Source organism: Lactuca virosa, chromosome 9 (assembly GCF_052849685.1).
Source record: "Lactuca virosa cultivar CGN04683 chromosome 9, Lactuca_virosa_CGN04683_v6, whole genome shotgun sequence".
Classification (NCBI taxonomy): Eukaryota; Viridiplantae; Streptophyta; class Magnoliopsida; order Asterales; family Asteraceae; genus Lactuca; species Lactuca virosa.
Window position 1 is genome coordinate 100,988,576 of NC_136434.1, and position 27,023 is coordinate 101,015,598.

Genomic DNA, 27,023 nt, shown 5'->3' on the forward strand with positions numbered 1-27,023 from the left:
CCGATATATTAGACCATTCCAAATTATAGCCAGGGTTTACAAGGTTTCCTACATATTAAACCTTCCTGAGGAGCTCATTCAGATCCATAACACCTTCCATGTTTCGCAGCTGTGGAAGTGCGTCTTAGACGAGGATGCGGTTATGTCATTAGATGACATTCAGGTCGATGAGTGCCTGAACTATGTTGAGAGGCCCCCAACTATTTTGGAGAGAAAAGTGAAGGTTTTGCGGAGCAAGGAAGTACCCTTGGTAAAGGTATGGTGGCAGCATCGGAAGGGCTCTGAGCAGACCTGGGAGCCGAAGGCAGAGATGCGGGAGCATTTCCCGAAGTTATTCACTGCAGTAGGCTTCGAGGACGAAGCCTAGTCCAAGTGGGGGAGAGTTGTAACATCCCAATCCTCAGGTATGTAATTTAACTCTTTAAACATGTTTTTCCTTGGGAACTCGGCGAGTTGGGAGCCTCAACTCGGCGTGTTGAGGTGGCTTTTAGCCGCATATATTATTGAACCAACTCGGCGAGTTGGCAGCTGAGAAAGAAACCCTAAATTTTAGGGTGTTGCACCCTATTTAAAAGCCTTAAGTCCCTTGGCTAGCCTCCTTACCAGCCTCCCCTGTCCAGAAACCCTAATTTCGTGTATCATCTTCCAAAGTTGAGTGTGTGAGCTTGTGGAGAGTTTGGAGAGTTGATTTTTGGTACTCTTTTGAAGGAGCCTTGAATTTTGAGCTGTCTAGTTCGAGAGGAAGGCTATAGATCCAGAACCTCCGCATTTGTTGTAGTCTTTTTGAGGTATAAAGTCGACACCTTGCTTCCTTATTTCTTAGATCTCTTCCTTGAGGTTTTATTGTGATTATTGGCTCATTGTCAAGTTGTTCAAGGAGTTGAGTATATTATGGGTTGTCACTTTAGATCTGGCCATTTTATGGCCTCATTTGGCTAAAAGTTGCAAGCTTTATTAGGTTCTAGGCCTCATTCATGCATTAAGTTCTTTATTAAGCCTTTCATGAGTCCTAGAGCTTCTTTTGGTATGCATGAACATAAAGTTGGCAACTTTACGTGGTTTTCCAGCTCCAGGGTATCAGATCTACATTTTGAAGCCTTAGATTCGATACAAGGACTGAATGTGTTAAGCTGGGGAAAACTCAACGAGTTTTCCATCCAACTCGGCGAGTTGGCTAGGGTTTTCCTGTCCTTCTAAGCATTGTAAAAACTTGACGAGCTTGTTGGTGCACTCGACGAGTTGGGTCAACATGGACTGTTGACCTTGACCTTTAACTTTGACTTTGACCATGTTTGACCAAGCTAACTTTTGAGGGCATTTTGGGTATTTCGGGATTTTGATGGAATTGGTCACATGGTGGTTGTAGGCATTTGAGTAGGGGGCCGAGATTCAGAGTTAGATCTTATTAGTTCAGCACTACTTGTGAGGTGAGTGTTCCTCACTATACTTGTTGGGTTGAAGGCACCAAGTCCGACCCTTTTGGAATGGGTATCCTGATTATTGTATGATTGAGTATTATAGTGATCTGTTAGATCTGTATCATGGTAGATAGGATAATGCTATGCTTACTGATATATAAGATCTCTGCTTGTCTATTGATTGATTATATGTTTATGAGTTATGTATATGTCGACATGTGTGCCGTTGGGTTGAGGCGGTCCTGCTTTGTGCTGAAGGCCAACAGACCCAAGGCAGACCGGATAGACTGAAGGCCTGTGAGGCGGACCAGTCAGGCCGAAGGCCCGGAGAACGATCCAGACAGGATGAAGGCCCAGTGCGGCGGTCGAGACATGTTGAAGGTTCTATATGTGTGTTGTTGCTATGATATTTATGCTTATGTGTTATGGTGGTATTTTGGGGGAAACTCACAAAGCTTTGGGCGTACAGTTTTGGATTGTGTTTCAGGTACCTCAGAGGATCGCGGAAAGGAGAAGGTGTGATCGTGCAGCTCCTCGTGTTTTGTTTTATAATTTTGGGATTTCTCTGATGTGAAACTTACTTTGAAACAATTTTTAAACAATGATGGTGTTGGGTTTGTTTAAAAAGTTTAAAATTTTCTAGAATTTTATGAATGTTACAGTTTCACACTCTGAATAAAATAAACATAAAGAAAAAGTTTAAAATTGGCGGTGAAAATGGGGATGTCACAACAAACACAATAGTCCATGTCTAGTTTATGAATAGCATACATATATTAAATATAATAACAAACAACTCTTTGTTTTTTTCTAAGGAAACTTATATATAACCAAAATGCATGAAAAATGGTTATATATAAATATAAACAATTTCAAACATGTTGCCAAATAATACAAATATTGACATTTCTTAACCAAAAGAAATCCATGTTTGTTTTTCAAAAACCAAATATTACCAAACATAAAAAAATCATTCTAACATATAAAAGATGACTCTGATACAACTGATGCTTTTTTAGGAAAATATAAGTTAGTTTTTCATAAAAAAAAAAGGCAACGAAAGCTTTAAAAATAAAAAGTTTATTTTCGAGTTTATAACAAACCAAATTATCTATGATCCATTTATATAGGTTAAGATGATATTAAAACAACCATAAAGTGTTTTAGAATGATAACTTTGGGAGCCTTTGAACCTACTTGGTTTTGGGGTGTTAACGAAGATAGAAAAATCAAAGAGTATGATTTTCTCTACAAGTATCCACCATCAAGATAAGGAACTTGGAATGCAAGTTTATTCTTGTATTTTTGAGTGTCTTAAGCCTTTAAGCACTTAACTCAAATAAGCACTAAATGAGACAACTCAATGGAGCTTTAAATCACCAAACTAGCTTCAAAAGGGAGAGAGGTGAAGGGAGGAAAACAACCTACTGTTTGGCCTTCTTTATAAGAGAAAAGTTGGTTATTTTTCCTGAAGAAATATCCTTTAAACTACCTCATGTAAGTCAAAGCTTGGCCAATATTAAACTATAAAGTAACAGCTACCAAAAGCAAGCATGGGGAGCATGGGAGGAAGTTTTACAAGAAACCTCCCATGTCATGGAAAGTTTCGACCATCATCATCATAAGCGACAAAAATTGCTTCTCCAAGTTACATTAACTAAGGATCAAATAATTAGCTAAGTCATGGGTAGCCAAAGTGTCCAAAACATTTGTACATGACTTATTTAATCATACAATATGACATAACAACTAGTTTGTATTCTCTTTAATTATTATTTTCAGAAAATAAATGTTTTTCTCTAATTAAAATACAATAATTGATATTATTTATTACTAATCATATTAATTAATAATAAATATACAAAATGTGTCAACTTGATAAAGGTGTGACCCTATAGGATCATATGTTATTAGCCATATCACTCAATAACGATTTGTTATTACGACGAACTCTAGGCGCATGTTTAGCTCTACCATCGAAGGATCTTGGTCTAATAACCATCTGGGAATATGCTCTGCATAAGAAGGACAAAGGCTAGTTCAGACAGCCATACCGGGGTTGGACCCCGGTATTGCTCTCCAATGCCTAAGTTAGATTGCGAATAAAATGCTACGATGTAGTGTGTTAAGGTTCTTGCTCTCTCTTTTTTCCATAGTTATCAAGTTTATGATGTATTTATAGGCTATTCGTGGTTCCACAAGTTTATAATTATGTCCGATTCTTTGTCCATTGCCCAGTTTATTAGCAGTCTCACCTTCTGTCCTTTTATTTTATTTTATTGCTCCGTATCTTCTCTTTTGCAGGTTTCCTGGGATGTGGTTATGAGATCCGTGCAGGGTTATTTGAGCTTAGATTCGTTCGTGATAGACTATAGTTTCTTCATGCCCGACCTTGTAAGTACCGGGCAAGTTTTGGGTTCTCTCAAATTACCGGCCTGAGTACATCATTATGATTCTTGGGCATATAGATCCAACAATTATACTCATATATACCTTAAAAAGCTTCTATACAGATAGGCATTTATTAAGTACATAAAAAAATATTTTGTGTTTGTGTGTATATAAATACATAAATATAAAGAAATCCATTTTTATAAAAAAAACTATATATACAAACATGTATGTTATAAAAAAAGTGTATACAAACACATATTTTATAATAAATGCATTTGTATACAAATATGTTTTATAAAAAAAATGTATCCAAACACGTTTTATAATAAATTATATACAAACACTTATTTCGTAGTAAACGTATTTGTATACATTTATATATAAAAACGTGTTTGTATACAAACATGTTTGTATACATAAATATGTTTTTATATAAATATAATTTTATACAACAAAAAACATATTTGAAAAATATTATAAAAATTTGTAAAAAAAAACTAAACTTATGATGAAATCGTAACAAAATTTTGAAATCTAGGCCTAAAGTGTAAATTTTTGACCACATTTATAATAAAGTTTAAAATCTTGGCCAAAAGTATAAATTTTGAAAGTGATTGATCTATTGACCCTCATATATGTCAAAATAAATATAATTGTCGTTTTTTGGACTTAATTGAATAAAAAATATAAGTATTAAAACGATTGAGCAAAACATAAGAATTTTTATTGAGTTTCTCGTATTTTAATTTTTTGCATTGTAATAATGCATTGTGATAAGTTAATTTTATTTAATGTTATTTTTTATTTTTTTATTTAAATATTACATGTGTTTAAAATAACAAATTAAGTAAAAGTTATTAAATATTTCACAAAGATTTATTAAATAAATTATATGAGGAATATTTAAGTTAATAATTATTTATTTGGTAAAGTTAATTGAAAAAAATAATTGATGCAACATTCATTATAGAGATTATGGGTGAAATTGGTATAGTATTAAATATTTTTTTTAAACCGTGCATCATAACAATTATAGTTTGTATAATATTTTAATTACAACTAGTGTACCAAGTATAATTGTTATCAACTTAATTGGCTAACAGTAATTTTAGTTGGTTCATATTGGTAATGATATTTACCGATATGTATGAGTGTTTTACGAATTAAGGTTTATGTGTTATTGTGCAATTAAAGCATACATGTGAGTTTTATTAATAAGAGTTTTGTGAATGGCTGGATTGGAAATTTGATCTATTTTTTTATTTATAATTATGTATCATGAGTTTAAACTTAACAATGAAGTAAATGAGATACGTTAATGTGATATTAAACTTTAGACGGTAAGTACTAATATCAAAGTTCTTGAACTATTTATCGTCAAATACATTTAAAGTTAACATACAATTTTTTATATATATGAAAAATGAATTGGTTGGTATAGTAATATCGTGGTATTTAAACCTTGTACAATTAACATGTCATTATTAATTAATTGGTACGGTACTAACAACCAAACATGTTAGCTACCAAAAATATTGGCTACCAACATAATTGATTCGTTTGGTACACCTGTTGGTTGATATTCAATGATATTTGCTACCCCTAAGAGCAAACGGTGTGGATCTCGCGTTTCTCGTTATTGCCTACGTGGAGGCTGAAAACGGCGTCACGACGAGGTGCACACCGCCCCCCCCCCCATTGTTGCTCGTTGTGGCTTTTCCCGTTGCCGTCTCCACCCGATGAAACGAGAAAAAATCGAACGTTAACCATTTTAAACCGTTTGAATACGGTTATTTTAATAAAAAAAAAAACTTTAAAATTAATTATTTTTTCCCTATATAAATACCTATTATATCTAAACAATTTTTTAAACACATAACTTCTCTCTGTCTCTCTATAAATCTCAATTATCTTCAAAAAAAATTATGGATCCTTTCGACTCGTCCGGTGATTCCGATGACGATATATTCTTCAGAATTATGTATCAGTATTATACTAACGAGTTGCTACAACCAGACTCAGCCCCGCTACTAACAAGACGTGCGATGTTAAACAGAAATCGTGAGGAAGGACACAAGCATCTATATAACGATTACTTTGCGGATAATTGTGTATACGGGTCGAAGGACTTCAAAAGAAGATTTCGTTTGAGTAGGAATGTGTTCCTACGGATCGCCAACGCCTTGGAAAGCCGGTATCGCTTCTTTACTATACTTTTATACAAAAAAAAAATCTAGTACATGTTTCTTTAATTTTACAACATATACAATATATTTTTAAACTGTAGTTAATATATGTTTAGGTATGAATTTTTCCAATTGAGATATGATGCTAGAGGTAGAGGAGGGTTTACAACTTTGCAGAAATGTGTTGCGGCCATTCGTTTGATGGCTATGGGGGAGTCACCCGACACCATGGATGACTATATGAGAATGTCCGAAAGAACCGCAAATGAGAGTTTGTATACATTGTCAAGGGGTGTTGTTGAAACATTTGGAGACGTGTATTTGCGGAAACCTTCGTTGCATGATTTGCAAGAATTGTATGCGGCGCATGAAGAACGCCATGGGTTTCCCGGAATGATCGGAAGCATTGATTGCACACATTGGAAATGGAAAAATTGTCCGGTAGCATGGAAAGGGCAATACACAAGTGGTCATCACGTATCACCTTCGTTGGTTTTAGAGGCTGTTGCTTCTCAAGATTTATGGATTTGGCATGCATTTTTTGGGGTTGCGGGTTCCAACAACGACGTCAACGTTCTTGATCAGTCGCCAATATTCGACGATCTTTTGAATGGAAAGGCCCCGAATGCTCCTTTCACGGTGAATGGAAACGAATACAAATACGGATATTACCTTACAGATGGAATATATCCTCAGTATTTTACATTCGTGAAGGCATTCCGCCACCCGGTTGAAGAACGAGACAAATTTTTAAGAGAAGACAAGAAGGATCACGTAAGGATGTGGAACGTGCTTTTGGAGTGCTGAAGGCGAAGTGGCATATAGTTGAACATGCAGCACGACCATTGGATTTAGAAACTCTACGATATATCATGTATGCATGTATCATAATGCATAACATGGTAGTAGAAGATAAAGGGCGAAATATAGCACACTATATCCCAACGGAGCTCAAACACGTTCAGTTTCAACCAGGAACAACAGAGTATTTGCATCGAGTTGTTGACATTCAGGACGCAAATAAACACAGACAACTTCGAGAGGACTTGACAGATTATATCTTCTATGGTAACAATAACGATAACGAATAGCGTTGTATTTTTTTTTTATTGAATTTGGATGTTATGAATAGTTTAATTTCTATGTTAATTTTAATGTTTAAAAATTGTTTTTTATTGTATGTTATTTATAATTTTTAAACATTATGTTTTATTTATTATGTTATATTTAAAAAATATTTGTCTAAATTAAAAAAAATCGAAGAAAAATAAAAAATAAATTATAAAATGAAAAAAAGTTGGTGTTATAACAAGATGCAACATGGTGACCATTTCCCCACTTGGTGTTATAACACCATTGGTGATGTGGCATGTGAGATGGCATCAAAATGATGTTATGACTAGTTGGCCACACCTTATGCTCTAATAGAAATCATCACATTTATTTTACCAATAAAAGCAACATATATATACATTATTTTCAAAATGAATATAATTATGGGTTTTTTAGACTTAATTAAATAAAAAGATGTAATGATTAAATCGATTATACAACCATAATATAAGAACTTTTATGGAGTTTTCTCATATATATTAATTTCATTTCATAGATTCAGGCTCGTCCCAAAGGATGGGCAATAGGGACGACCGTCCATGACCCATCTTTTAAGGTAGCCCAAAAATTTTATAGGCTTTGTTTTATATTAAGATGCTAGTACAAGTTTTTTTTTTTTTTCAATTAATGGGTTAATACAAAAATGTTGATGAAATTTATGTATTATAGAGTCCTTTTTTTCCTTCTCGCCCGGCCCAAATTATATTTGGAACGGACCTGCATAGATTATAATAATACATTATGATAGTTAATTTTATTTAATGTCCACATGTTCAAAAACAACAAATTAAGTAAAAGTTATTAATAATTTCACAAAGATTTATGGAACAAATTATATGAGTAAGATTTAAGTTCATAATTATTTATTTGATAAAGTTAATCGAAAAAGAAAAAAAAATAATAATAATAATTAAAAAAAAAAAAAAAAGAAGAGCTGTTGATACAACATTCACCGTAGAAATCATCACATTTGTTTTACCAATAAAAGCGACATATATATAAATTTTTTTCAAGCGTAATAACTCATTAACTCGTTTTAGAAAGAAGCCAAGTTCTCAATATAGCGATGAACTTTCAAGTCACCGATTCGTCCATAGGAAAGGTCGGTCAGATGATTAAGATCAAATATCTGCTTGAAACTCTTGTCCACAACATTGTACCTTATAATCTTCCCTGAAACTTTGATCACAAAGAATGCTTCATCATCTTCTTCTTCACCTCTCACCACATCAAACAATTCGAATTCGTAATAATCAAGGCTCGAAGGATCCTGGTAGCTATTGATCATCTTCGGGTAAGCATTCAACAGCTCATCAAGCTCCACTTGAAACTTGAGAAACCATCCAGAATGATCGTTCAACATCTCGTACACGTTCAGCTGTAAAGTACTCTCATTGCGATCGACCCTGTCCACCAAATGCAGATGGCCTCGTGATTCCCCAAAGTAAACGGGCATTGCTCGATCTCCATAACCTCCGAAAGATGCCACCGTCTCCGGCAATGGCAGCGATTTCAACTCCTGTGTATCGAGCTTAAAGTACGATGGATTAACAAAAGAGGGAGCCCAGTGGATCGCTTGATTCCAAAAAACTCCATATCTTAAAGGTGTATAATATGGCGCAGAGAAAGATTGATCTAAAATCTTCCATTTCCCTGTCTCAGACGAGTAAATTTGAATCTTGAACAACGCATCAGGATTCATAACGTGGATGCAAACAACCTTGTAGTGAACACAACCTGTTTGATGAAATGCCAGAATCATAAAACGGATGTTTTTACGAACTTCCATACCTCCAGGAACCGATGGAATGAGTGCAAATTGCTTAGTTGTGGGATTGAATACGTAATATCTACGAACACGCTCGTGCCCCTTCTTGCTACAGCAAAGCAGCAGTCCGTTACAAGATTGCACGATTCCAATACCACAAAAATCAGGGTAGAAGTCGAGATTTCGAAAAGGAGGTGGACTTTGGTTCTCAACATCAAATGGAATATACGAATTGCAAACAAAAAGGCCAGGAGAGATGGAAGCATTTTTATACATCAGGGTGAAACGTGGGTGGCTCAAAAGCCATTGCCAGTGTTTAGAAACAGATCTGAATTGAAGAACAGAGGTGACTGGAAGCCGAAGAAGGATTTCAGTTAGAAGATCATCATTTGAAATTTTGAACCGATGAAAGCTCCGGATTGGGTTGCCAGATGATCGGAATCTGCCATGGCAACCTCCGAGAAGCAGAGCTTCATTGTGTTATGAATTTTCTGGAGTTTGGCTATGGTATTCACCATTTTTGGAGTGAGTTGAGAGACTTGAAGACAGCGAGTATTTAAGGGGTGTTTTCATGGTGAAAGTTTGTCATGGAAGCCGATGAGCAACAAAAAATAAGAGTGCCATGGAAGCTTTGCCCGAGACTCTCTTGATGTTGACTTTAATTTGTCCACATTTTTAACAAAAACAACTGAGCCGAAAATTTTGAACAAGTTCTATTGGGTATAAATTATACATTACTTCCCCCATTTAGGGATTAGAAACCAAAAAGGACATTTCTTATTATTTAATTATTGGTATTAAATTGTTTTAAATTATAGAAATGGTAGATGTAGTTTGGTCTATTTTTTCATGTTTAGTCCACCATTTGACACCTTTGTAAATCGATTCCTTTTTACTACTAAGCATATAAATAGTGAATTGTCATCTTATGACCTCATAATCAGATAGATTCGGTTTTTGAAAAAATTGCTCAAAGAAAAAGCAATCCCCTCGCCCTGTCCATTACCAACTACCAACCGGTTGATCCTCATGCGGTCATTTGTGCCTCCTTCTTTTTCCATAAACTAAATGGATTCTTAGATCTTGTTCGATTGAGAAAAAGAATGTTTAGCTCAACTATTGAAAAGTTGATCGAGTCATCTTTATGGTTTGGAGGAATTATACCAAATAAAAATTTCACTTTTTCTAATTTTTTCTCTCTTTTTTCTTTGACCTATTTAGATGTTTAATAATAAAAATAAGATAAAGATTCACAAATGGTCCTTATAATTTTAAAATTGTCCCCAAAACAGTCATTGTGATTTTTTTTGCATGAATGGTCCCTTTCAACAAAACTAAGCACACTAGTGGTCATTTTCGACAAAACTTAGCACACCAATGGTCCTTATATTGGATGTTCGTTTGACTCTGTTAAAAAGTAAGTGTTAGGGCCACATAAAATTACAAATATATCCTTAATGATTTTTTGTTTTTTAAATGAAATATAATTAAAAAAATGACACGTTAGCCCAACAATGTATTTTGAAATTGCCGAATCAGTCCCCTAACTTATTTGCACGCTTTGTGAGGGAATAAAGTTTCGGGTCTAATTGGTCACGTTGAAAAAAATGAAGGGGTAACCCTGTTACCTATTTGCTACATACACACTTGTTGACCCATTTCCCCTTGACCCGTATTGACTTTGAAAAGTCTAAAATTTCCTCCTCCTTCTTTTCTTTCAATTCTACAACTCAACAAGCGACAACGAAGGAAAATACAAGAACCCTTTTGGAAGCGATCCACTCAAATGATTCTACCCTATTTGTACTCTACTAAGTGACTCACATTTACCAAGATCATCTGGTAATGGCCCGAATAGGAAATAGTTGAACAAAATCAAGATTTCCAACTTCCGACCAAAGGATAAAGACTTTGGGATAACTCCGGTGAGTTTATTAGTAGAAAGATCAAGTTTTTTGAGTTTACCATTCATTCCCAAAATCGAAGGAATGGTACCTGTGATGTTATTATCCCAAAGACTAAGCTCTTCCAACATAGGTAGCTCCACAATGGACATAGAAAGGTTTCCATGCAATCTGTTGATGAAAAGGTTTGTAACGTTCGCAGATTCGGGTTAGTCAATTTAGAGACAATGAGCATCATAAATGACTTTTTGATGGGAGATTATTTAGAAGGAATAATCTTAACCAAGTTATAGTATATGTCACAAGGGTTCATGCTTATTACTTTTCTATATTTTGAGCACTTTGTTGATCGTTATTCCGAGACAAGACTGGTTTACCAGGCTTGACTGGATCCTTATTATAGGAAAACATTGATCTTAAGTTAATTCAATGTTTGAGGTCTCAAACCTTGTCCGTGTATATCCTTGCATTCACAAAACGTATGAGATACGTGTCAGGTCGTTAAATGATAAAGGGTTATTCATGTCCTTGACTTCCTAGACTGAGGTATGACATGCTACCATTATGAATTGACGATGGACATATTCCAAGTTTTTAACCTCTCATCCCTACAAGTTTTCTAATATAGAACTTGATGATTCACTATATGATACCATACAGTGATAAAAGTTCGAAACTCAGTGTCGATGGTTAGACTATGTACTGTAGTCTATCACACGCACCAACCCATTCTTACGCTAATTTCTTCTTTAAAATTTTATGATTCAACATATGATACCAGACGCTGATGAGAGTTTGAAAAATCTGTGCCGATGGGTATATCATGTACCGTGGTATACTACATACACCTGCCCACTCTAGCCCTGCAAAGATTATATCAAAGAAGTTAATGATTAACTATATTAGCCATATACTGATAAAACTTCGACACTCTATGCCGATGGGTACATTTAAAAACCAAAATGTATTACACACATCTTTCCCTTATTGTCTTTATTCTTCTAATAAAAGAAGTTCATGATTCAGTGTCGTAAGCCAAATGCTGATGAGACTTTGCAATACTATGTCAATGATCTATAGTACAACAACATGCAATAAAGAGACATCACTATCCCTCATGTCCTTCCGATGCAACACATAATTCACAACTATCTTTCCGCTGAAACTCATGATACACTGGTTAGACTACGCACAACTGTGTTTCTTGTTGTTTTGTAGTTCAAAGATGCTTTCAAAAAGGTGGATAAATGTTAAGTTATACAATGATTCTATTTGATCATTCATAGAATAACTGACTCTCTTGAAAGAAGAAGGTTATACATTTAAGGGGGAGCAAAAATTAGCTGATGTTTATGAAACATCCCAAAAATACAAGCCAAAATTTTTTGTTTTAACACATTACTAAAACCATAATATCAAAATATCATATAATAAAATCATAAGTCGTGTATCTCAAAATATCATAAAATATGTCTCATATCGCAACTGATGTCAAATCATAACAAAATATCAGAGTCTAACTCCCAGGCTAAACTGTGGTGGGTGCCATGCCATCATCCCGAGCCCTTCCCCTTACTAGCTGAAGTACCTGAAACCAAAACTGAAACTGTAAGCACGAAGCTTAGTGAGCTCCCCCAAACTACCACATACCATATAATAACATAGAAAGCACATAATGGGCCTTGCCCACTGCATCGGACCGAAATCCGGAAACTGCATCGGACCGAAGTCCGGAAACTAACCAGGGCCTTGCCCTCTGCATCGGACCGAAGTCCGGAAACTGCATCGGACCGAAGTCCGGAACTAACCAGGGCCTTGCCCTCTGCATCGGACCGAAGTCCGGAAACTGCATCGGACCGAAGTCCGGAAACTAACCAGGGCCTTGCCCTCTGCATCGGACCGAAGTCCGGAAACTGCATCGGACCGAAGTCCGGAAACTGACTGATCATAGCATAGCAAAATCATATCTACTAACATAACACATAAACTGCATACTTCATCGGACCGAAGTCCGGAAGACATAACACGAAGACATGCTTGGATCACAAAGACATCAAGCACACTGAAATACTGCATCGGACCGAAGTCCGGAAACTACTACTGACTAAACGGGCCGACATTGTGGCCGTAGACCCGTTCCTACTGGAAGGAAAACTCACCTCGTAACGCTGGCTGCTGAGATGCTAGATCTGAAATTGTCTGACCGCTGCTCCGGAACTCCCCGGCTACAAATCCCATAAACACTAAATCAAATACTGATAACTAATCTCAGGGTAAAATGACTATTTACCCCTGGTCAAAGTCAACTTTCAGTTGACCGGACTCGCCGAGTTGGGCCGCCAACTCGCCGAGTCCCTATCATCCATTCTAATCCTCTACCCGCTTCTACTCGTCGAGTTTGGCAAAGACTCGACGAGTTCTTCTTCGATACTAACATCGAGTCTAACCTCATCCGACTCGCCGAGTTGTATGAACAACTTGTCGAGTTTCCCTTCAACAGAAGAACACACCTAGTCTATGACTCGCCGAGTCGTATGAACAACTCGTCGAGTCCGTCTGCTTCCAGATCCAAGTCTTCACTTACTGAGTCCTTACTCTACTCACTACACAGGCTCGCTACTATTGAACCGGGAATCTAAGACTCGCGACCCGACTCGTCCAGTCATAAGAACGACTCGCCGAGTCCTTTGCATGCAGATTCCATACAGTCGACTCTAATCAACTTTAGTGCATCCAATTCGTAGATCTAAGCTTCTGGGACTATCTGAACACGTAAAGTTGCTAACTTTACGTGTATCTAAGATGCAATGAAGCAATAACACTCATACTTTGCTATTATGGGGGGTTACTTGACTAAAACAAAGCCATGGCTGCCAAAAGGTGGTCTCCTTGAGCTTATGGAGCTCAAGAGAGGCTAGATTTGAGATATGACTCGATCACAAGGCTTCATCACAAAGGATTTGGGGTTTTTGAGCTTAAAACCAACAATTTGGGGACAAACTAGATCTATTAGCACAATAATCAAGATGGAAACTTCATTACCAGAAGGGATGGCCAAAGAGGAGTGTATTCTGGATCTACTTCTTCTTCCTTGAGTTCTTCTACCTTTTCCTTCTTCTCCTTGCTCCAAAATGCACCAAAAGTCCCTTCACAAGGCAAAGATCACTCACACACACTTCAAGGAGGCTAGGATTTTGGGAATAAGTCTCTGGGAAGTGAAGGAGGCTGGTTTGGGGCTATAATGACGTTTAAATAGGGTGCAAACCCTTGAAATTAGGGTTTCATCCAGACTGGCAGACTCGCCGAGTCCGAGAATATGGACTCGTCGAGTCGCCAACTTAAACCGCGTGCAAATCCCGTCTCTACTCAACGAGTCGGGCTACTGACTCGTCGAGTACCCCTTAAGAAATGAAAATTACTTTATTTAAATCACATACTAGAAATGGGGCGTTACAGTTTATCTGAGGGTGAGCTGAATCTAAGGAGGAGCAAATATCAACATTCTACTTCAGATGTAGTTGATTCGTCTATTATTTCATTCTTTAGCGATTAGTTTTGACATCATCAGATTGGGGGAGATTGTAAGGTCTAACCTTTTAATGTGATGAGTCAAACACTAACACACACTGACCACCAGCGCCAGCGCCAGCACGTACTTGTGAAGACCCGTGTCAGCGTGTAACATTTGTACAATTTAGTTTGTATTGTAAATATAGTAACTATAGCTATTAGATGAATGATATGATATCTTTGTGATTAGCATCAATCTATATTATAGATTAGATACGATCCCATTAATGTAGGGATTTCTATAATCGTATCTCTATATATTCTTATAATAGAGTTCAACCCTAATAGCTGCTTTGTGCGCCTCGTTCTGTTTGTGAGAACATTTCTTAGTGAAAACCATCTTTGTGATAATCGTATTGTTCATTCTTGTTTGTATTCGATCATCGATCCTACATATAAAGTTTTGATGCCATGCATTAGGATTTGGTCTCATTTTCATCATTTTGACCTAGCTTGAGCTCAAGACATGCATTGGACATGTATGCCTATAAAGCAACGATTTTTATGATGCTTTGGGTGTAAGAAAATCTTCTGGAAAGTATGAATGAATAGCTTGAAGGGTTAAGAGCTTAATGCATCAAGTTGGCCAAAACAGGTTCCATGACGTGATGAGATGGCCACCACAATGAGGCAATAAGCAGTCTCCACAACTATTTTGTCGTGAGGTCACCACAACATGGTAGATGCTTGGCCATGATGTGGTGGCCAGCTGATGGACTTTTGACTGTTGACTTTGACTGGGTTAACCGTTGACTTTTGTTGACCATTGATCGTTGACTTTTTTTTGTCAAATTTGACTTTTGGTCAAACTATGATAAAATTGAGTGTTTAGCTAAGGAATAGTTCCATTTTGGTTCTAGGTAGCTCGCGTTAGTTGTTCTGTTGTTGAGTTTTGCTGTTAAGCCTCTACTAGTTAGCTCGAGTGAGTTTTCTCACTATACTTTGTACTATAATATATATCATTGTGTGTATGATGTTGTTATGTTGTAGTGATCTGTGTATCATTGTGCATTTGATGTTGTTATGTTGTAGAGATCTGTTAGGCAGGTAGATTTGTTATGATTACATGTGCTTGTTTGTTATTGGTATGTATATATGTCGACATGTGGTCGGTTAGGTTGAAACGGTCCTGCTATGTGTTATAGGCCAAGATACATGGGGCGGTCTAGGTGTACTGTAGGCTTTGCGAGATGGTCTAGTCGGATTGAAGGCCCATAGAGAGCGGTTCAGGTGTACTGTAGGCCTTGCGATTCGGTCCAGTCATATTGAAGGCTCATGTGTTCCTGCATTGTATGTATATTGTTGTGTAGAGTATTTTGGGAACTCACTAAGTATTGGCGTACGATTAAATGATTTTAGGTACTTATCAGATCACAAAGGCATGACTCTACACACATCAACAATTTTTATGAGTTGAGATTTCGCATCGTCTTTCCTTGTAACTCTAATGTTAAATTACAATTTATGAATAAATGGTTTTACATCAATTATATCTTTATAAAAATAGGTGTTTATTTTATTTTTAAAATGAAAATTTTATGGAATTTGAAACGTTACATAATTTACAAAAAAAAGGATTTTTAATTACCATTCAAGGTGATAGTTTTTTGGTAAACTATATCAAACAATTTCCTTATACCAAATTTTTTTTACCTTGTGTTTGTATGATGAACCTCATTTTAGTAATGTTTTATTATACTTCTTAATTATATTTATCCTTTAAACCTTTGTTACTTTTTGTCTAAATGTTTCAATTTTAATCTTCAATATTAAAATTTGAAATTCTTAATAGTGATTTGATATTTCTATCGTATCAGGTTTTGCGACAAAAATATAACGAATATTGACTAAAGATATTATAGTATTTATTTTAATTGCATGCATTTTTTTATATAAACATTAGACTTGTTTATAAAAAGAACAAATTATTTAAGTAAGATTTAGAATTATTAAACAAATTATATGATTACTAAATCTATCTATGTCCACAGGACTTAATTTGGGTTAAAAACCCTTGATACAAATTTTAGTATATAAAATCAGCACATTTGTTTTACTTTTATCTATAAAAGCAACTTATATTACTTTTTTTTTTCAAAGTAATTGACAACTCTTGTTAGAAAGAAGCCAAGTTTTCAATATAGCGATGAACATCCGAGTGACCTATTCGTCCATAGGAAATGTCGTGCAGATGACTCAGATCAAATATCTGCTTGAAACTTTTGTACACAACGTTGTACCTTATAATCTTCCCTGGAATTTTGATCACCATGAATGTTTCATCTTCTTCTTCACCTCTCACCACATCAAACAATTCGAATTCGTAATAACGAGGGCTTGAAGGATCCTGGTAGCTATTGATCATCTCCGGGTAAGCATTCAGAAGCTCATCAAGCTCCACTGCATACTTGAGAAACCATCCAGAATGATCATTCAACAACTCATACACGTTCAGGTGTAAATGGGTCTCACCCCAATCCGCCCTCTCCACCAAATGCAAATGGCCTCTTGATTCCCCAAAGTAAAGTGGCATTCCTCCATCTCCATAAACTCCGATAGATGGCAATGGCAGAGATTTCAACTCCTGTGTATCGAGCTTAAAGTACAATGGATTAACACAGGAGGGAGCCCAGTAGATCGTTTGATTCAAAAAAACTCCGTATCTTAAAGGTGTATAATAAGGCGCATAGAAAGATTGATCTGAAATCTTCCATTTCCCTGTATCAGACGAGTAGATTTGAATCTTAAACAACCCATCAGGCTTCACAACGTGAATGCAAACTACCTTGTAGTGAACACAACCTGTTTGATGAAATGCCAAACCCATAAAACGGATGGTTTTACGAACATCCATACCTCCAGGAACCGATGGGATGAGAGCAAATTGCTTAGTTGTGGGATTAAATACGTAATATTTGCGAACTCGTTCATGCCCCCTCTTGCTACAGCATAGCAGCAATCCGTTACAAGATTGGACGATTCTAATACCACAAATATCAGGGTAGAAGTCGAGGTTTCGAAAAGGAGGAGGACTTTGGTTTTGAACATCAAATGGAATATACAAATTGGAAACAAAAAGGCCAGGTGAGATGGAAACTTTGTTATACAGAAGGGTGAAATGTTGGTGACTCAAAAGGGATTGCCAGTGTTTGGATACAGATCTGAATCGAAGAACAGAGGTAACCGGAAGCCGGAGAAGGATTTGGATTAAAAGATCGTCATTGGAACCGATCAAAGCTCCAGATTGGGTGGCCAGATGATCGGAATCGGCCATGGCAGCCTCCGAGAAGCAGAGTTTCATGGTGTTGTGGATTTTCTGGAGTTTGGCTCTGGTGTTCACCATTTTTGGAGTTTGGAGTAGGGTGGGAGTATTGAAGAGGAGGAGTATTTAAGGGGTGTTTTCATGGTGAAAGATTGTCATGGAAGCCGATGAGTAAACAGAAAATAAGATTGCCATGGAAGTTTTACCCGAGACTTTCTTGATGTTGACTTGAATTTGTCCAGAATTTTTAACAAAAGAAATTAAGCCGAAAATTTTGAACAAGTTCTATTTCGTAATAAATTATACGTACTCCCCTATATGTCTTTATTATATCAGGATTATATTATTAGAAACCAAACATGGCACATAACAATTATTCCTATAAAATTGTTACATACAATATAAAACTAACTGTTATGTATTAAGTATTAAGTATATTTTGGGCGTGGTTGGCAAAACTAGCTGGAAGCGGGTAACGGATAGCTGTTAGCTGGTAGCGGGTAGCGGGTAGCGGGTAGCGTATAGCTGGAAGCTTTTGAAATGTGTAAAATTACATAAAAGGGCACTTGTTTAAATTTTAATTGTGAAACATAATAAATAAATAAAAGATTGCCGAACTACAATTCTTAAAATTTAGTAACTTTGCATAACTATGTTCCATTACAATAATCACAAGTTATATTGCAATGTAAAAACTATTGATAAAATCATCGACGTCGAGCATTCCATATTAAAGTAGCAATATCATTGCGAATGCGCTTCATATTATTAGATCCTTCGTATAAGTCTTCATTACTTCCGTCATTACCGTGAACATCACGAGGTTCATCATTTGGTATGCAATCTGGATATAGTTCCACGATATCAAAAACTGTTGCTTGCTCAGCATTACGACGATTGTAGTTATGCAAGGCAAATGTAGTCATAATAACGCCAATTTGATTTTGCACACTAAATTTGGGCATTTTATGGAGTATTTTCCATTGACTCTTCAAGATTCCAAATGATCTTTCAATATAACTTCGCAGTGATGAATGTGAACGGTTGAAAGTTTCTTGCATATTATTTGGAGGCTCATTTTCAAATTGAGATAGATGGTATCTTGTTTTGGAATACGGAACCATATACCCATTTCTATCTGGATAACCTTTATCTACCAAATAATATTTACCTATTATATTGGAGGAGAACAAAAAAATTGAAATGTTACTTATATCATATTAAGAAAATAATAAAGATAATGATAATTTACCTTCAGGTGGTTTTGGAAAGTTCATTGATGGCGTGTTAATTGCATGAAGGAAAACACGTGTGTCATGTGCACAACCCTCCCATCCAACAGATGCAAAGGTAAAACACATATCAAAATCACAAGTTGCCATTACATTAAATGTCGTATCCCTTTTCTACCGATATAGCGTAATTGTTGAGTTTTAGGGATGCATGCGGCTATATGTGTACCATCAATACATCCAATGCAATCCTAAATTCATTTTTTTTAAATAATAATAATAATGACATATGGTATTAAAAATTTAAAACAAACATACAAATATCATACCTTAAAATATGGCGTGTATCTTCTATCATTCTTGATTTGCAATGGTATTAATCGAAAGGTTGGATCTTTTGATCGTATAATGTCACGTGCTAGACCGTTGAAACTATTTCCTCAGGCAGTTATTGCCTCTAAAACATCATGAAATGCACTACTAACAGTATATCCTGATCGTTGAAATCGCTCCCAACATCTCTATTAGACAAACCTATCGCGAGTGTGTATACAAATATTCCCAACTTTTCAACGGTTGACATGTTATCACTTGACTTTAATCCATATTTTAGTTCAAGTTCTTTACAAAGCTTCATGAACACACTTGGATGCATTCTAAATGCATTAACACATCGAATAGGATTACCATTTAAAATTTCCTTCATCGAAACCTCTCCTGTTTGAGTTGATGTCATACAAGGTACCTTATACATATACTTATAAAAGTACGTAGAAGCTATGGTAGTTGTAGAGCATGAATTCAATATTAACTGTAAACAATAAAGTTTTTTCTCCTCTTCTTTCTTTCAATATCCATTGAAGCGTTTGTACCTATTAAATATGATTTTTATCAGCATAAAATAAGTAGGAATCTAGTTCAATTTAGACTAAATTTAAAAAATTCATTAAAACACAAGGCATAATAAATCATAGATGTCGCATTAAAATTTCAAATAGACAAGTATCCAAATGAAAATACCTAATCAAATAAACAATAAAAAAAACGAATTAAATCTAAATAGACAAGTATCCAAATGAAAATGACCTAATCAAATAAACGAAAAAAATAATCTAAAATGAATCATCGACAATGTTAACCAATTAAACTTAGTTGCCGTCTTTCTTATAATTCAACCATGCCAACCTGCCACTATCATCCGGAAGACTCATAAATAGTTCCCTCTTCACCGCATCTTCAAATAAACTCATTGCAAAACACCACAATGTGCTCCCTTTTGTCATTAATTCATCATCGACCATTCGGTTAATCAAGTTTACGGCTGCATTTATACTAAAATCATGGCTATGGGTAAAAGAAGGGGAATCTGACTCTAATATTGCTAAAGCACGTTTTTGAATAACATTTTGTTCAGTTAGAAGCTCCGGTAACTTTATAGATCCAGCCGATGCTCTTTTTTACGTTTCATTTCTACAGGTTTAAGTTTAGAACTTTCTTTGGAACTCTTTTCGACTTGATTAGACCCCCGGTATTGTTCGGTGAGAATACATCTCTTGCATAATGCATCAAATCTGAATAGTAGCCACCATCTTCATTTCCTAAGTCCAAATGAGAAGAGTGTTGAGGATATTGTGAAGAGAAGAAAGTGTCATCACCCGTTACAACATTATCACCCGTCGTCGGATTTTGATCATCAATATTAACATTAGGCATGCCATTTAAAGTAGTATGATCCATGGACGGTGCCACACAGTTTATACCACTGACAACTGCATCCCCAAAGATTTGATCCCATGCAAGTTGTAGTTCTAAAGAAGGTTGTTTTTTTTCGAATGGCTTTAACATATGAGTTTTTCTACATGATATAATTTTTCACTATTAGTGTTCAAGATAACGCTAAAGTTTATGATAATAAAAATGATTTAAGCTTACTACCTTAATTTTTCGATCCCACCATTCATCTGAACAGTTTAGTTGTCCTGTACTTTCGTTCCAACCTAAACCCGTTTCTCCATTTTTTAAGGACTTCCACAAATTATAGTCTTTTCGCATTCCATCATATTTGTTCTTTAATGCTTTGTAGTTGTTTAGCTTAGTAGCAGCATCTTTTTCAAAAACTGGATGAAGATCTTGCCATTTAATTGGCTGAGTACGTCCATATTTCATAATATATTTTTTTAAGATGTCACAAAAAATCATAACAAACTTCTCTGGCCAATCAAACTTTTTTTTCGCATTTTCATTGTTGGAGGCCATGTATGTACCTAAAGTTGAATTAAATCCACAAATACTGAACTTTATAAACACATATAATGCAGGCCAACAACACAAACAAACAAAGTGTACAGAGCTTAAATCACAAATAGATACACCTTGACAATCATAAAATGTGTTACTAGTTTTAGAAGCATAAGTTCCTCGGGGAAAATTGTCTGACATGTTATTTTATAAACTATTTTCATAAACCATAAAAGATCATAAAGTAAATATGTTTCAGTTTATTTAATACTAACTTATTTTGTATGTAAAAGCATATAGCACAAAAAGTAAGCATTCTATTGATTTTAAGCCACAAAATACATGTGTTATTGACAAATCTTGTCCAACAGTAACTTTTGCTTTTAAGATGCATATATTTTGCTTTATCACTCGACCTAATATGGAACATCCAACAATCTTTTAGTAACTTTTGTATCTAGAAATTTTATTTATTGATGTGCCATGATAAAGAAAAGCCTAGAAAAACAACTCTAGTGTACAATAAAGAGCCTATCTGAAGCTAACATAGAAAACAAGGACAAACGTTGTAGTCTTTCACGTGGCTACAATAAAAAAAGGTTGTGAACAAAATACAAAAGTCAAAGCAAGATTTTTTATTTAAAAGAGAAGCATGGTTCTTATTTTATTCTAGAGAAGTACCGATGCAGGGAGAAAAACCACACAAACCAAACATATACGTACTGTTAATAGATATGACAATTTGTTAAAGAAAAAAATACTTACTGGTGCAAACAGCAGCAGGAGGTGATTGATCTAGCAATGGCGGCAAGGGGTAAAGGTTCGTTAGTTGTTAGGTTTAAAGCAGATCGCACAGATCGAGAAGAAATAAGGAGTACGATCAAAATTATTAATTGTGGGCAAATCTGGAAATTGAATGCAAAGCCCAATAGATTTTTCTTGAAGGCTTCTTCATATAGCGATTGATTTTAGAGCTTTTGATTTAGGTTAAAAGCTAAACGCTCATCACGCCAAATGAGACTTTTTGTTTATAATGGAGCGTTTTGTTAAACGCTAGAAGCTAGAAGCGCTCAAACGCTCCTAAAAGCTCCGCGCCAAACATGCCCTTTGACTTTTCACAATGACGTCTTAAAATGGTATTAATGATCAATTTGTTCAAAAAGTCATTTATATTTTATTTGTGTTTTAATTGTATTTTGAATATATATTTTTAATATTTATCCTTTATTTTATTGTAGTGGATTCAACTCTTGTATACTTGTTTTTCATCCGATGTGGCATCAAATAAATGGGGTTTTGTTTATTGAGTTTTATGTGAAAAAGTCTTATTATTTGAAAAAAATTACATAATTTGTTATTTACTATTAAATTATAAAAAATGATTTTTTCGTTAATTTGGGCAAAATGTTAAATAATCGAGACTTTTCTGTTAAAAAAAACTTTTAAGAGTATATTAATTTTTTTTTTAAAATAATGACACTTTTCTACATAAAACTCTTTGTCACTCATGTCCAAGAGTTGTTGACATGTATTTCATTTATTTTTTTTTAATTAAAAATCAAAATAATTATTTTATTTATATCTTATGATCAAGGAACTTGGTTTGAAGAACCAAGACTTAAAATGAACAAGAACCAAAATCGATTATTTATTAGATGAAATGACAATATATATATATATATATATATATATATATATATATATATATATATATATATATATATATATATATATATATATATATATATATATAGAGCAAACGCAACTCAAAACAAACTATATACTTATTTTCCTTCAACAATGGGACGAAAGCTATATATATGTTTGCACCATTGATGACGCATAAAGGCAAAATAAATATGTAGTTGTACGTTTGCGATTAAAATCCAACAATGTTCATCGATGTTCATAAATCATTTCCAAAATCGACCTATCATTTGTGCCAATTTAATGTATGTGTTGATAATTCTCCTAAACCCTAACTACATTGCATAGCATCCCGTGAAGCTATCTAATATGCAACCTTTCAAGAAAGGTTGTATTTGAGTTGTTCAACTTTTATTTTAGAAGCAACATTTTTTCTCCAAAAGCTGTTCTGCATTTTTATTTATTATAAAGTCCAAAAATAACATCTAGTAATCAGCCATTAGATGATTATTGTGAGTTATTATTATTTGGGAAACCTCCCAGCGGCGGAAACCTCTAGGGGTATCACAATTTTTTTCCTATTCTATTGTTTTTGGGAAAATGTCTACAATGGGACTTGAATAAAAGTGAGCAAGTCGTTTTAAATGGTATAAAAAAAGTTTGACATGTAAAAGTTCCTAAAAACCAAAAAGTAAATGTTTTGGCAACAAATAAAATGAGCTAATTAACCATGCTAAAAAGTAAATGTGTTGGTTGCAAATAAAATGAGGTAATTAACCATCAGTACCCAACACTCATCTAAAGATTTTACCAGTCGAAAGAAAATTCGACTTGCCTACAAACCTCGCTACATCATCTTATTCATAATACAATTAAGACAAAAAGTTCCCAAATACAAAACCAAAACGAATAATTAAAAACTAGGGAACGGAATCACCAAACTTACGAGAAAGACATATTAGTCAATAACTTGTCCAACTATCAAACTTAATTTACACTGAAATTAACTTTCCAAAGTTAAACTAGTATATACTCCATCTATGAGATAAGTTTGTCAATCTTGTTACAAGACTACCACCTAGGCAAAGAAAAGCTAACCTTTAAAAAGAAACCGCACAGATTGTTGTTTTGGATCATTATGCTAGTAATATCAACAACTCTTGTTCTTTGCTGGATCATACATACACCTTTTAGACATACACTTTTTATTGTCATAGACAGAAGACTATAAACTTACACCCTCTACCTTTAAGACATTTCATTTACACATTTCAACAAACAGTTAATATGCACAGATTTGTTCAAGAATGTCAACTTATGCATATGAACTTAAAACCAGGAGTTTGAAAACAAATTACTAAGAAATTATGAAAAGGTTTACAATACCTTTAAGATATATAGTTCAAATTGTTTTTAGAAACTCAACTCGTCGAATTTCTTCTACTGTTAAAATTGATTGCTTCTAATATGGGAATCGATTCAATGACACGACTGAAAGCTGAAACGCTATTCGTTTTATTGAAATGACTGAAATCAATTGTTTAAATTGCTGATCTGGGGATTTTGAACGATTCAAGGAGCCAATGGCAAAACAGGAAAGGAATGGAATAAAAACAGGGGGTTAGCGGGAATAAAAAAGACACATTTAGAGGGAACGATATTCCATCAAGAATAGATGTTTCCTTTCTGGTCACCAACCAAACATCCAATTTTTCATTCCTTTTGAATACGGTAGTCCTTTCATGATTCTATTACCGCATACCAAACAAGGGATTAGGATTGTTGTGAGTTCTTGAATTGCACAATTCATTTGAGGAGTAGCACCTTGACATACATACGACTAAAATATGATTCATCTGCCTTCTCTTACCTTCTTCTTCGAAATTTTTGAGGGGTAGCACGGGCTACCCGTGCCAACTAAGAGATTGTTTGGCAAAGCTTATTTGAAAAGACTTATGACTTTTTGACTTATAACTTATTTGGTGAAATAATGAGTTTTTTTTATAAGTAACGGATATGTTAATTATTACTTTTTGACTTATTAGAAGTTGCCAACAACTATAATTTGTTTTTTATCCAAACATTTTTTTTTGATTTATACCGGTATCAAACCGGTAATAAATCAAAAAAACTCCTTTTTTAAGCTTTGCTAAACACCTCCTAACTCGTTCCGCCCCTGAAACCTCCTAAAATATTATGAGTTTTAGTATTAAGTTAGGATTATTGTTATTATTTTTTAGTCCGGTTTGTCGTTTTCTCATTTGTCTATAAAAGCTCCGGCCAGGTGTTCAATATCCTCCTTATCACTGCGATCGGCTGATGGGGAGAAGAAAACATTTGAATTTTCAGAAATGGTCCCTGTGCAACATAAGTTACAGTGCCTTAGAGTGGTTAACCTGCTAAATATCATTTATGCAAAAAACTTTTGCAAGTTTCATGCTGTTAAGCAAAAAAAAAAAAATTGATGTTGGGATAAAACCGAAAAACAACAAACTTAAGGTCTTTTCTAACAATTTTCCCTAGTAATAACAAGGATTAAGTTGCTACTTTTTCATGATTTATATTCTCGATAAATAAAAACTAGTGACTGATAGAATTAAGAAATGTACACATAAATGGGAGGTTTTAGAAAGTAACTATGGTTTCAATATAACGAAAAGCTCCCCCATGCCAGATTGGTATGGTTTGATCAAACATCTGCTTGAAACTCTTTTCATGAAAATTGTACCTTACGATCTTCCCAAGAATTTGGATCACCATGAAGAAGGTTTCATCTTCTTCTCCACCCCTCACCACATCTAAGACTTGAATAGCGTAATGATCAGGGAACCACCGAATTGCATTCATGCGATGCACATCAAGCTTCACCATATATTTAACGAACCACCCGGAATGATGATTCAACATCTCGTACACCTTCAGTTGGAAACTGCGCTGGACCCTCTTCACCAAATGCAGACAGCCTCTTGACTCCCCAAAGTAAACGGCCTTTTCTCCTTCATGATAGCGTCCAGTAAAATCTTGTGTGTCGATAGTAAAATATGATGGCATCGTTTGCAATTCTTCTGTGTCGAGATTAAAGTAGGAAGGATTACCATTGGAGTGAGCCCAGTGAATCGCTTGATGCCAATAAACCCCGGAGCTGAAGGACGTATAAGAATTCGCGGAGAAAGATTGATCTGAAATCTTCCATTTCTCTGTCTCAGATGAGTAGATTTGAATCTGAAAAAGCTTCTCATCACGTCTAATATACCGAATGCAAACAAGTTTGTAGCAAGGACAATCAGTTGGATGAAATGCGAGAGCCATAAAACAGATAGTTCTACGAACATGTCCACCTCCAGGAACTGATGGAATCAGAGCGAATTGCTTGGTGGTGGGATTGAATACGTAGTATATACAATCACGCTTGATCTTCTTGCTACAACAAAGGAGCAATCCATTACAGGATTGGATGATTTTAATACCACGAGGATCAGGATAGAAGTCGAGATTAAGAAAAGGAGGGTTTCTGTTCTCATCATCAAAAGGAACGTAGAAATCTTTAACAAACAAGCCACGAGAGATACAACCATTTTTATAAATGAGGGTGAAACACCGGTCAGTTAAAAGGGAACGCCAGTGTTTGGATACAGATTGGAATCGACGAACAGAGGCAAGAGGCAGCCGGAGAAAGATTTCGATTAGAAGATCATCGTTGATCTGCAGTTTCTTCACTTTAGATCTGGTGATAACCATTTTTGGAGTGGGTTGATACTTGATAGCCTTGAAGAAGATATGTATTTAAGGTGTGTTTTCATGGTAAACAGAAAATAGATTTCTAACGGATGCTTTGCCAAGATTTTCTATATGTTGACTTGAATTTGTCAAAAATACAACGTCACTCAAAATATAATGTAGAAAATAGAAAATAGTGTAACATTAATCATCAATTTTTTTTCCTAATCACATCCATCAAAAAAAATGTAGTATGAGGTCTTTCTAAGAACTGGAATCGCTTAAAGTTTTGCAATCATAGATAAGACATGACCTTACTAACGATCCTTTTATGGTACCACTATTTTTATTGCCATTCTTCATTTTTACCATTAGGAGACTAATTTCTTTCTCGATGAAAACTAATTAATGCAATTATTCCCTTACAATTATTGATATATTAATCCATAATGAATTCAAAAACATGTAATTATATGAAAAAAGTGTGAATCTAGCAAGGAGCATGTTCGTTCTGCATTATTTTGTGAGGAAACCTTTCTAAGAGTTGAGTGATGATTCCAGGTGATCCTTTGGA

At 35.0% G+C, this 27,023-nt stretch overlaps 4 protein-coding genes and 2 pseudogenes across 4 annotated transcripts; 1 reads left to right on the forward strand and 5 right to left on the reverse strand.

Annotated features, from left to right (window-relative positions):
* The first annotated feature begins 5,737 nt into the window (after positions 1 to 5,737).
* Positions 5,738 to 6,805, forward strand: LOC145139610 (uncharacterized). Its single transcript, XM_079073370.1, has 2 exons — positions 5,738 to 6,006; positions 6,115 to 6,805. Exons 1-2 carry the CDS (start codon positions 5,738 to 5,740, stop codon positions 6,803 to 6,805), a joined length of 960 nt encoding a protein of 319 aa, XP_078929496.1.
* A 1,252-nt stretch (positions 6,806 to 8,057) lies between these two features.
* Positions 8,058 to 9,566, reverse strand: LOC145137989 (F-box protein At5g07610-like; annotated as a pseudogene).
* A 6,733-nt stretch (positions 9,567 to 16,299) lies between these two features.
* On the reverse strand, positions 16,300 to 17,800 carry LOC145136219 (F-box protein At5g07610-like). The gene has a single exon (XM_079070389.1). The coding sequence runs from the start codon at positions 17,694 to 17,696 to the stop codon at positions 16,470 to 16,472; it is 1,227 nt and encodes a 408-aa protein (XP_078926515.1). The 5' UTR covers positions 17,697 to 17,800; the 3' UTR covers positions 16,300 to 16,469.
* Positions 17,801 to 18,322: 522 nt separating this feature from the next.
* LOC145139611 (uncharacterized) lies at positions 18,323 to 18,997 on the reverse strand. The gene is made up of 2 exons (XM_079073371.1): positions 18,868 to 18,997; positions 18,323 to 18,786 (listed from the first exon to the last, which is right to left on the reverse strand). Exons 1-2 carry the CDS (start codon positions 18,995 to 18,997, stop codon positions 18,323 to 18,325), a joined length of 594 nt encoding a protein of 197 aa, XP_078929497.1.
* Positions 18,998 to 19,995: 998 nt separating this feature from the next.
* LOC145139612 (uncharacterized) lies at positions 19,996 to 21,103 on the reverse strand (annotated as a pseudogene).
* A 3,886-nt stretch (positions 21,104 to 24,989) lies between these two features.
* On the reverse strand, positions 24,990 to 26,470 carry LOC145139613 (F-box protein At5g07610-like). The gene is made up of 2 exons (XM_079073372.1): positions 25,461 to 26,470; positions 24,990 to 25,128 (listed from the first exon to the last, which is right to left on the reverse strand). Exons 1-2 carry the CDS (start codon positions 26,468 to 26,470, stop codon positions 24,990 to 24,992), a joined length of 1,149 nt encoding a protein of 382 aa, XP_078929498.1.
* Between the last annotated feature and the right edge of the window lie 553 nt (positions 26,471 to 27,023).

Bases quoted from the DNA above. Each gene is read 5' to 3' on its own strand.
- LOC145139610 (XM_079073370.1), top strand. From the start codon at position 5,738: ATGGATCCTTTCGACTCGTCCGGTGATTCCGATGACGATATATTCTTC. The intron at 6,007-6,114 runs GTATCGCTTCTT...ATATATGTTTAG, and splicing joins GCCAACGCCTTGGAAAGCCG to GTATGAATTTTTCCAATTGA.
- LOC145139611 (XM_079073371.1), bottom strand. From the start codon at position 18,997: ATGGCAACTTGTGATTTTGATATGTGTTTTACCTTTGCATCTGTTGGA. The intron at 18,787-18,867 runs GTAAATTATCAT...CCAATATAATAG, and splicing joins CTTTCCAAAACCACCTGAAG to GTAAATATTATTTGGTAGAT.
- LOC145136219 (XM_079070389.1), bottom strand. From the start codon at position 17,696: ATGGTGAACACCAGAGCCAAACTCCAGAAAATCCACAACACCATGAAA.
- LOC145139613 (XM_079073372.1), bottom strand. From the start codon at position 26,470: ATGGTTATCACCAGATCTAAAGTGAAGAAACTGCAGATCAACGATGAT. The intron at 25,129-25,460 runs GTACAATTTTCA...GATATTTAGCAG, and splicing joins ATTCTTGGGAAGATCGTAAG to GTTAACCACTCTAAGGCACT.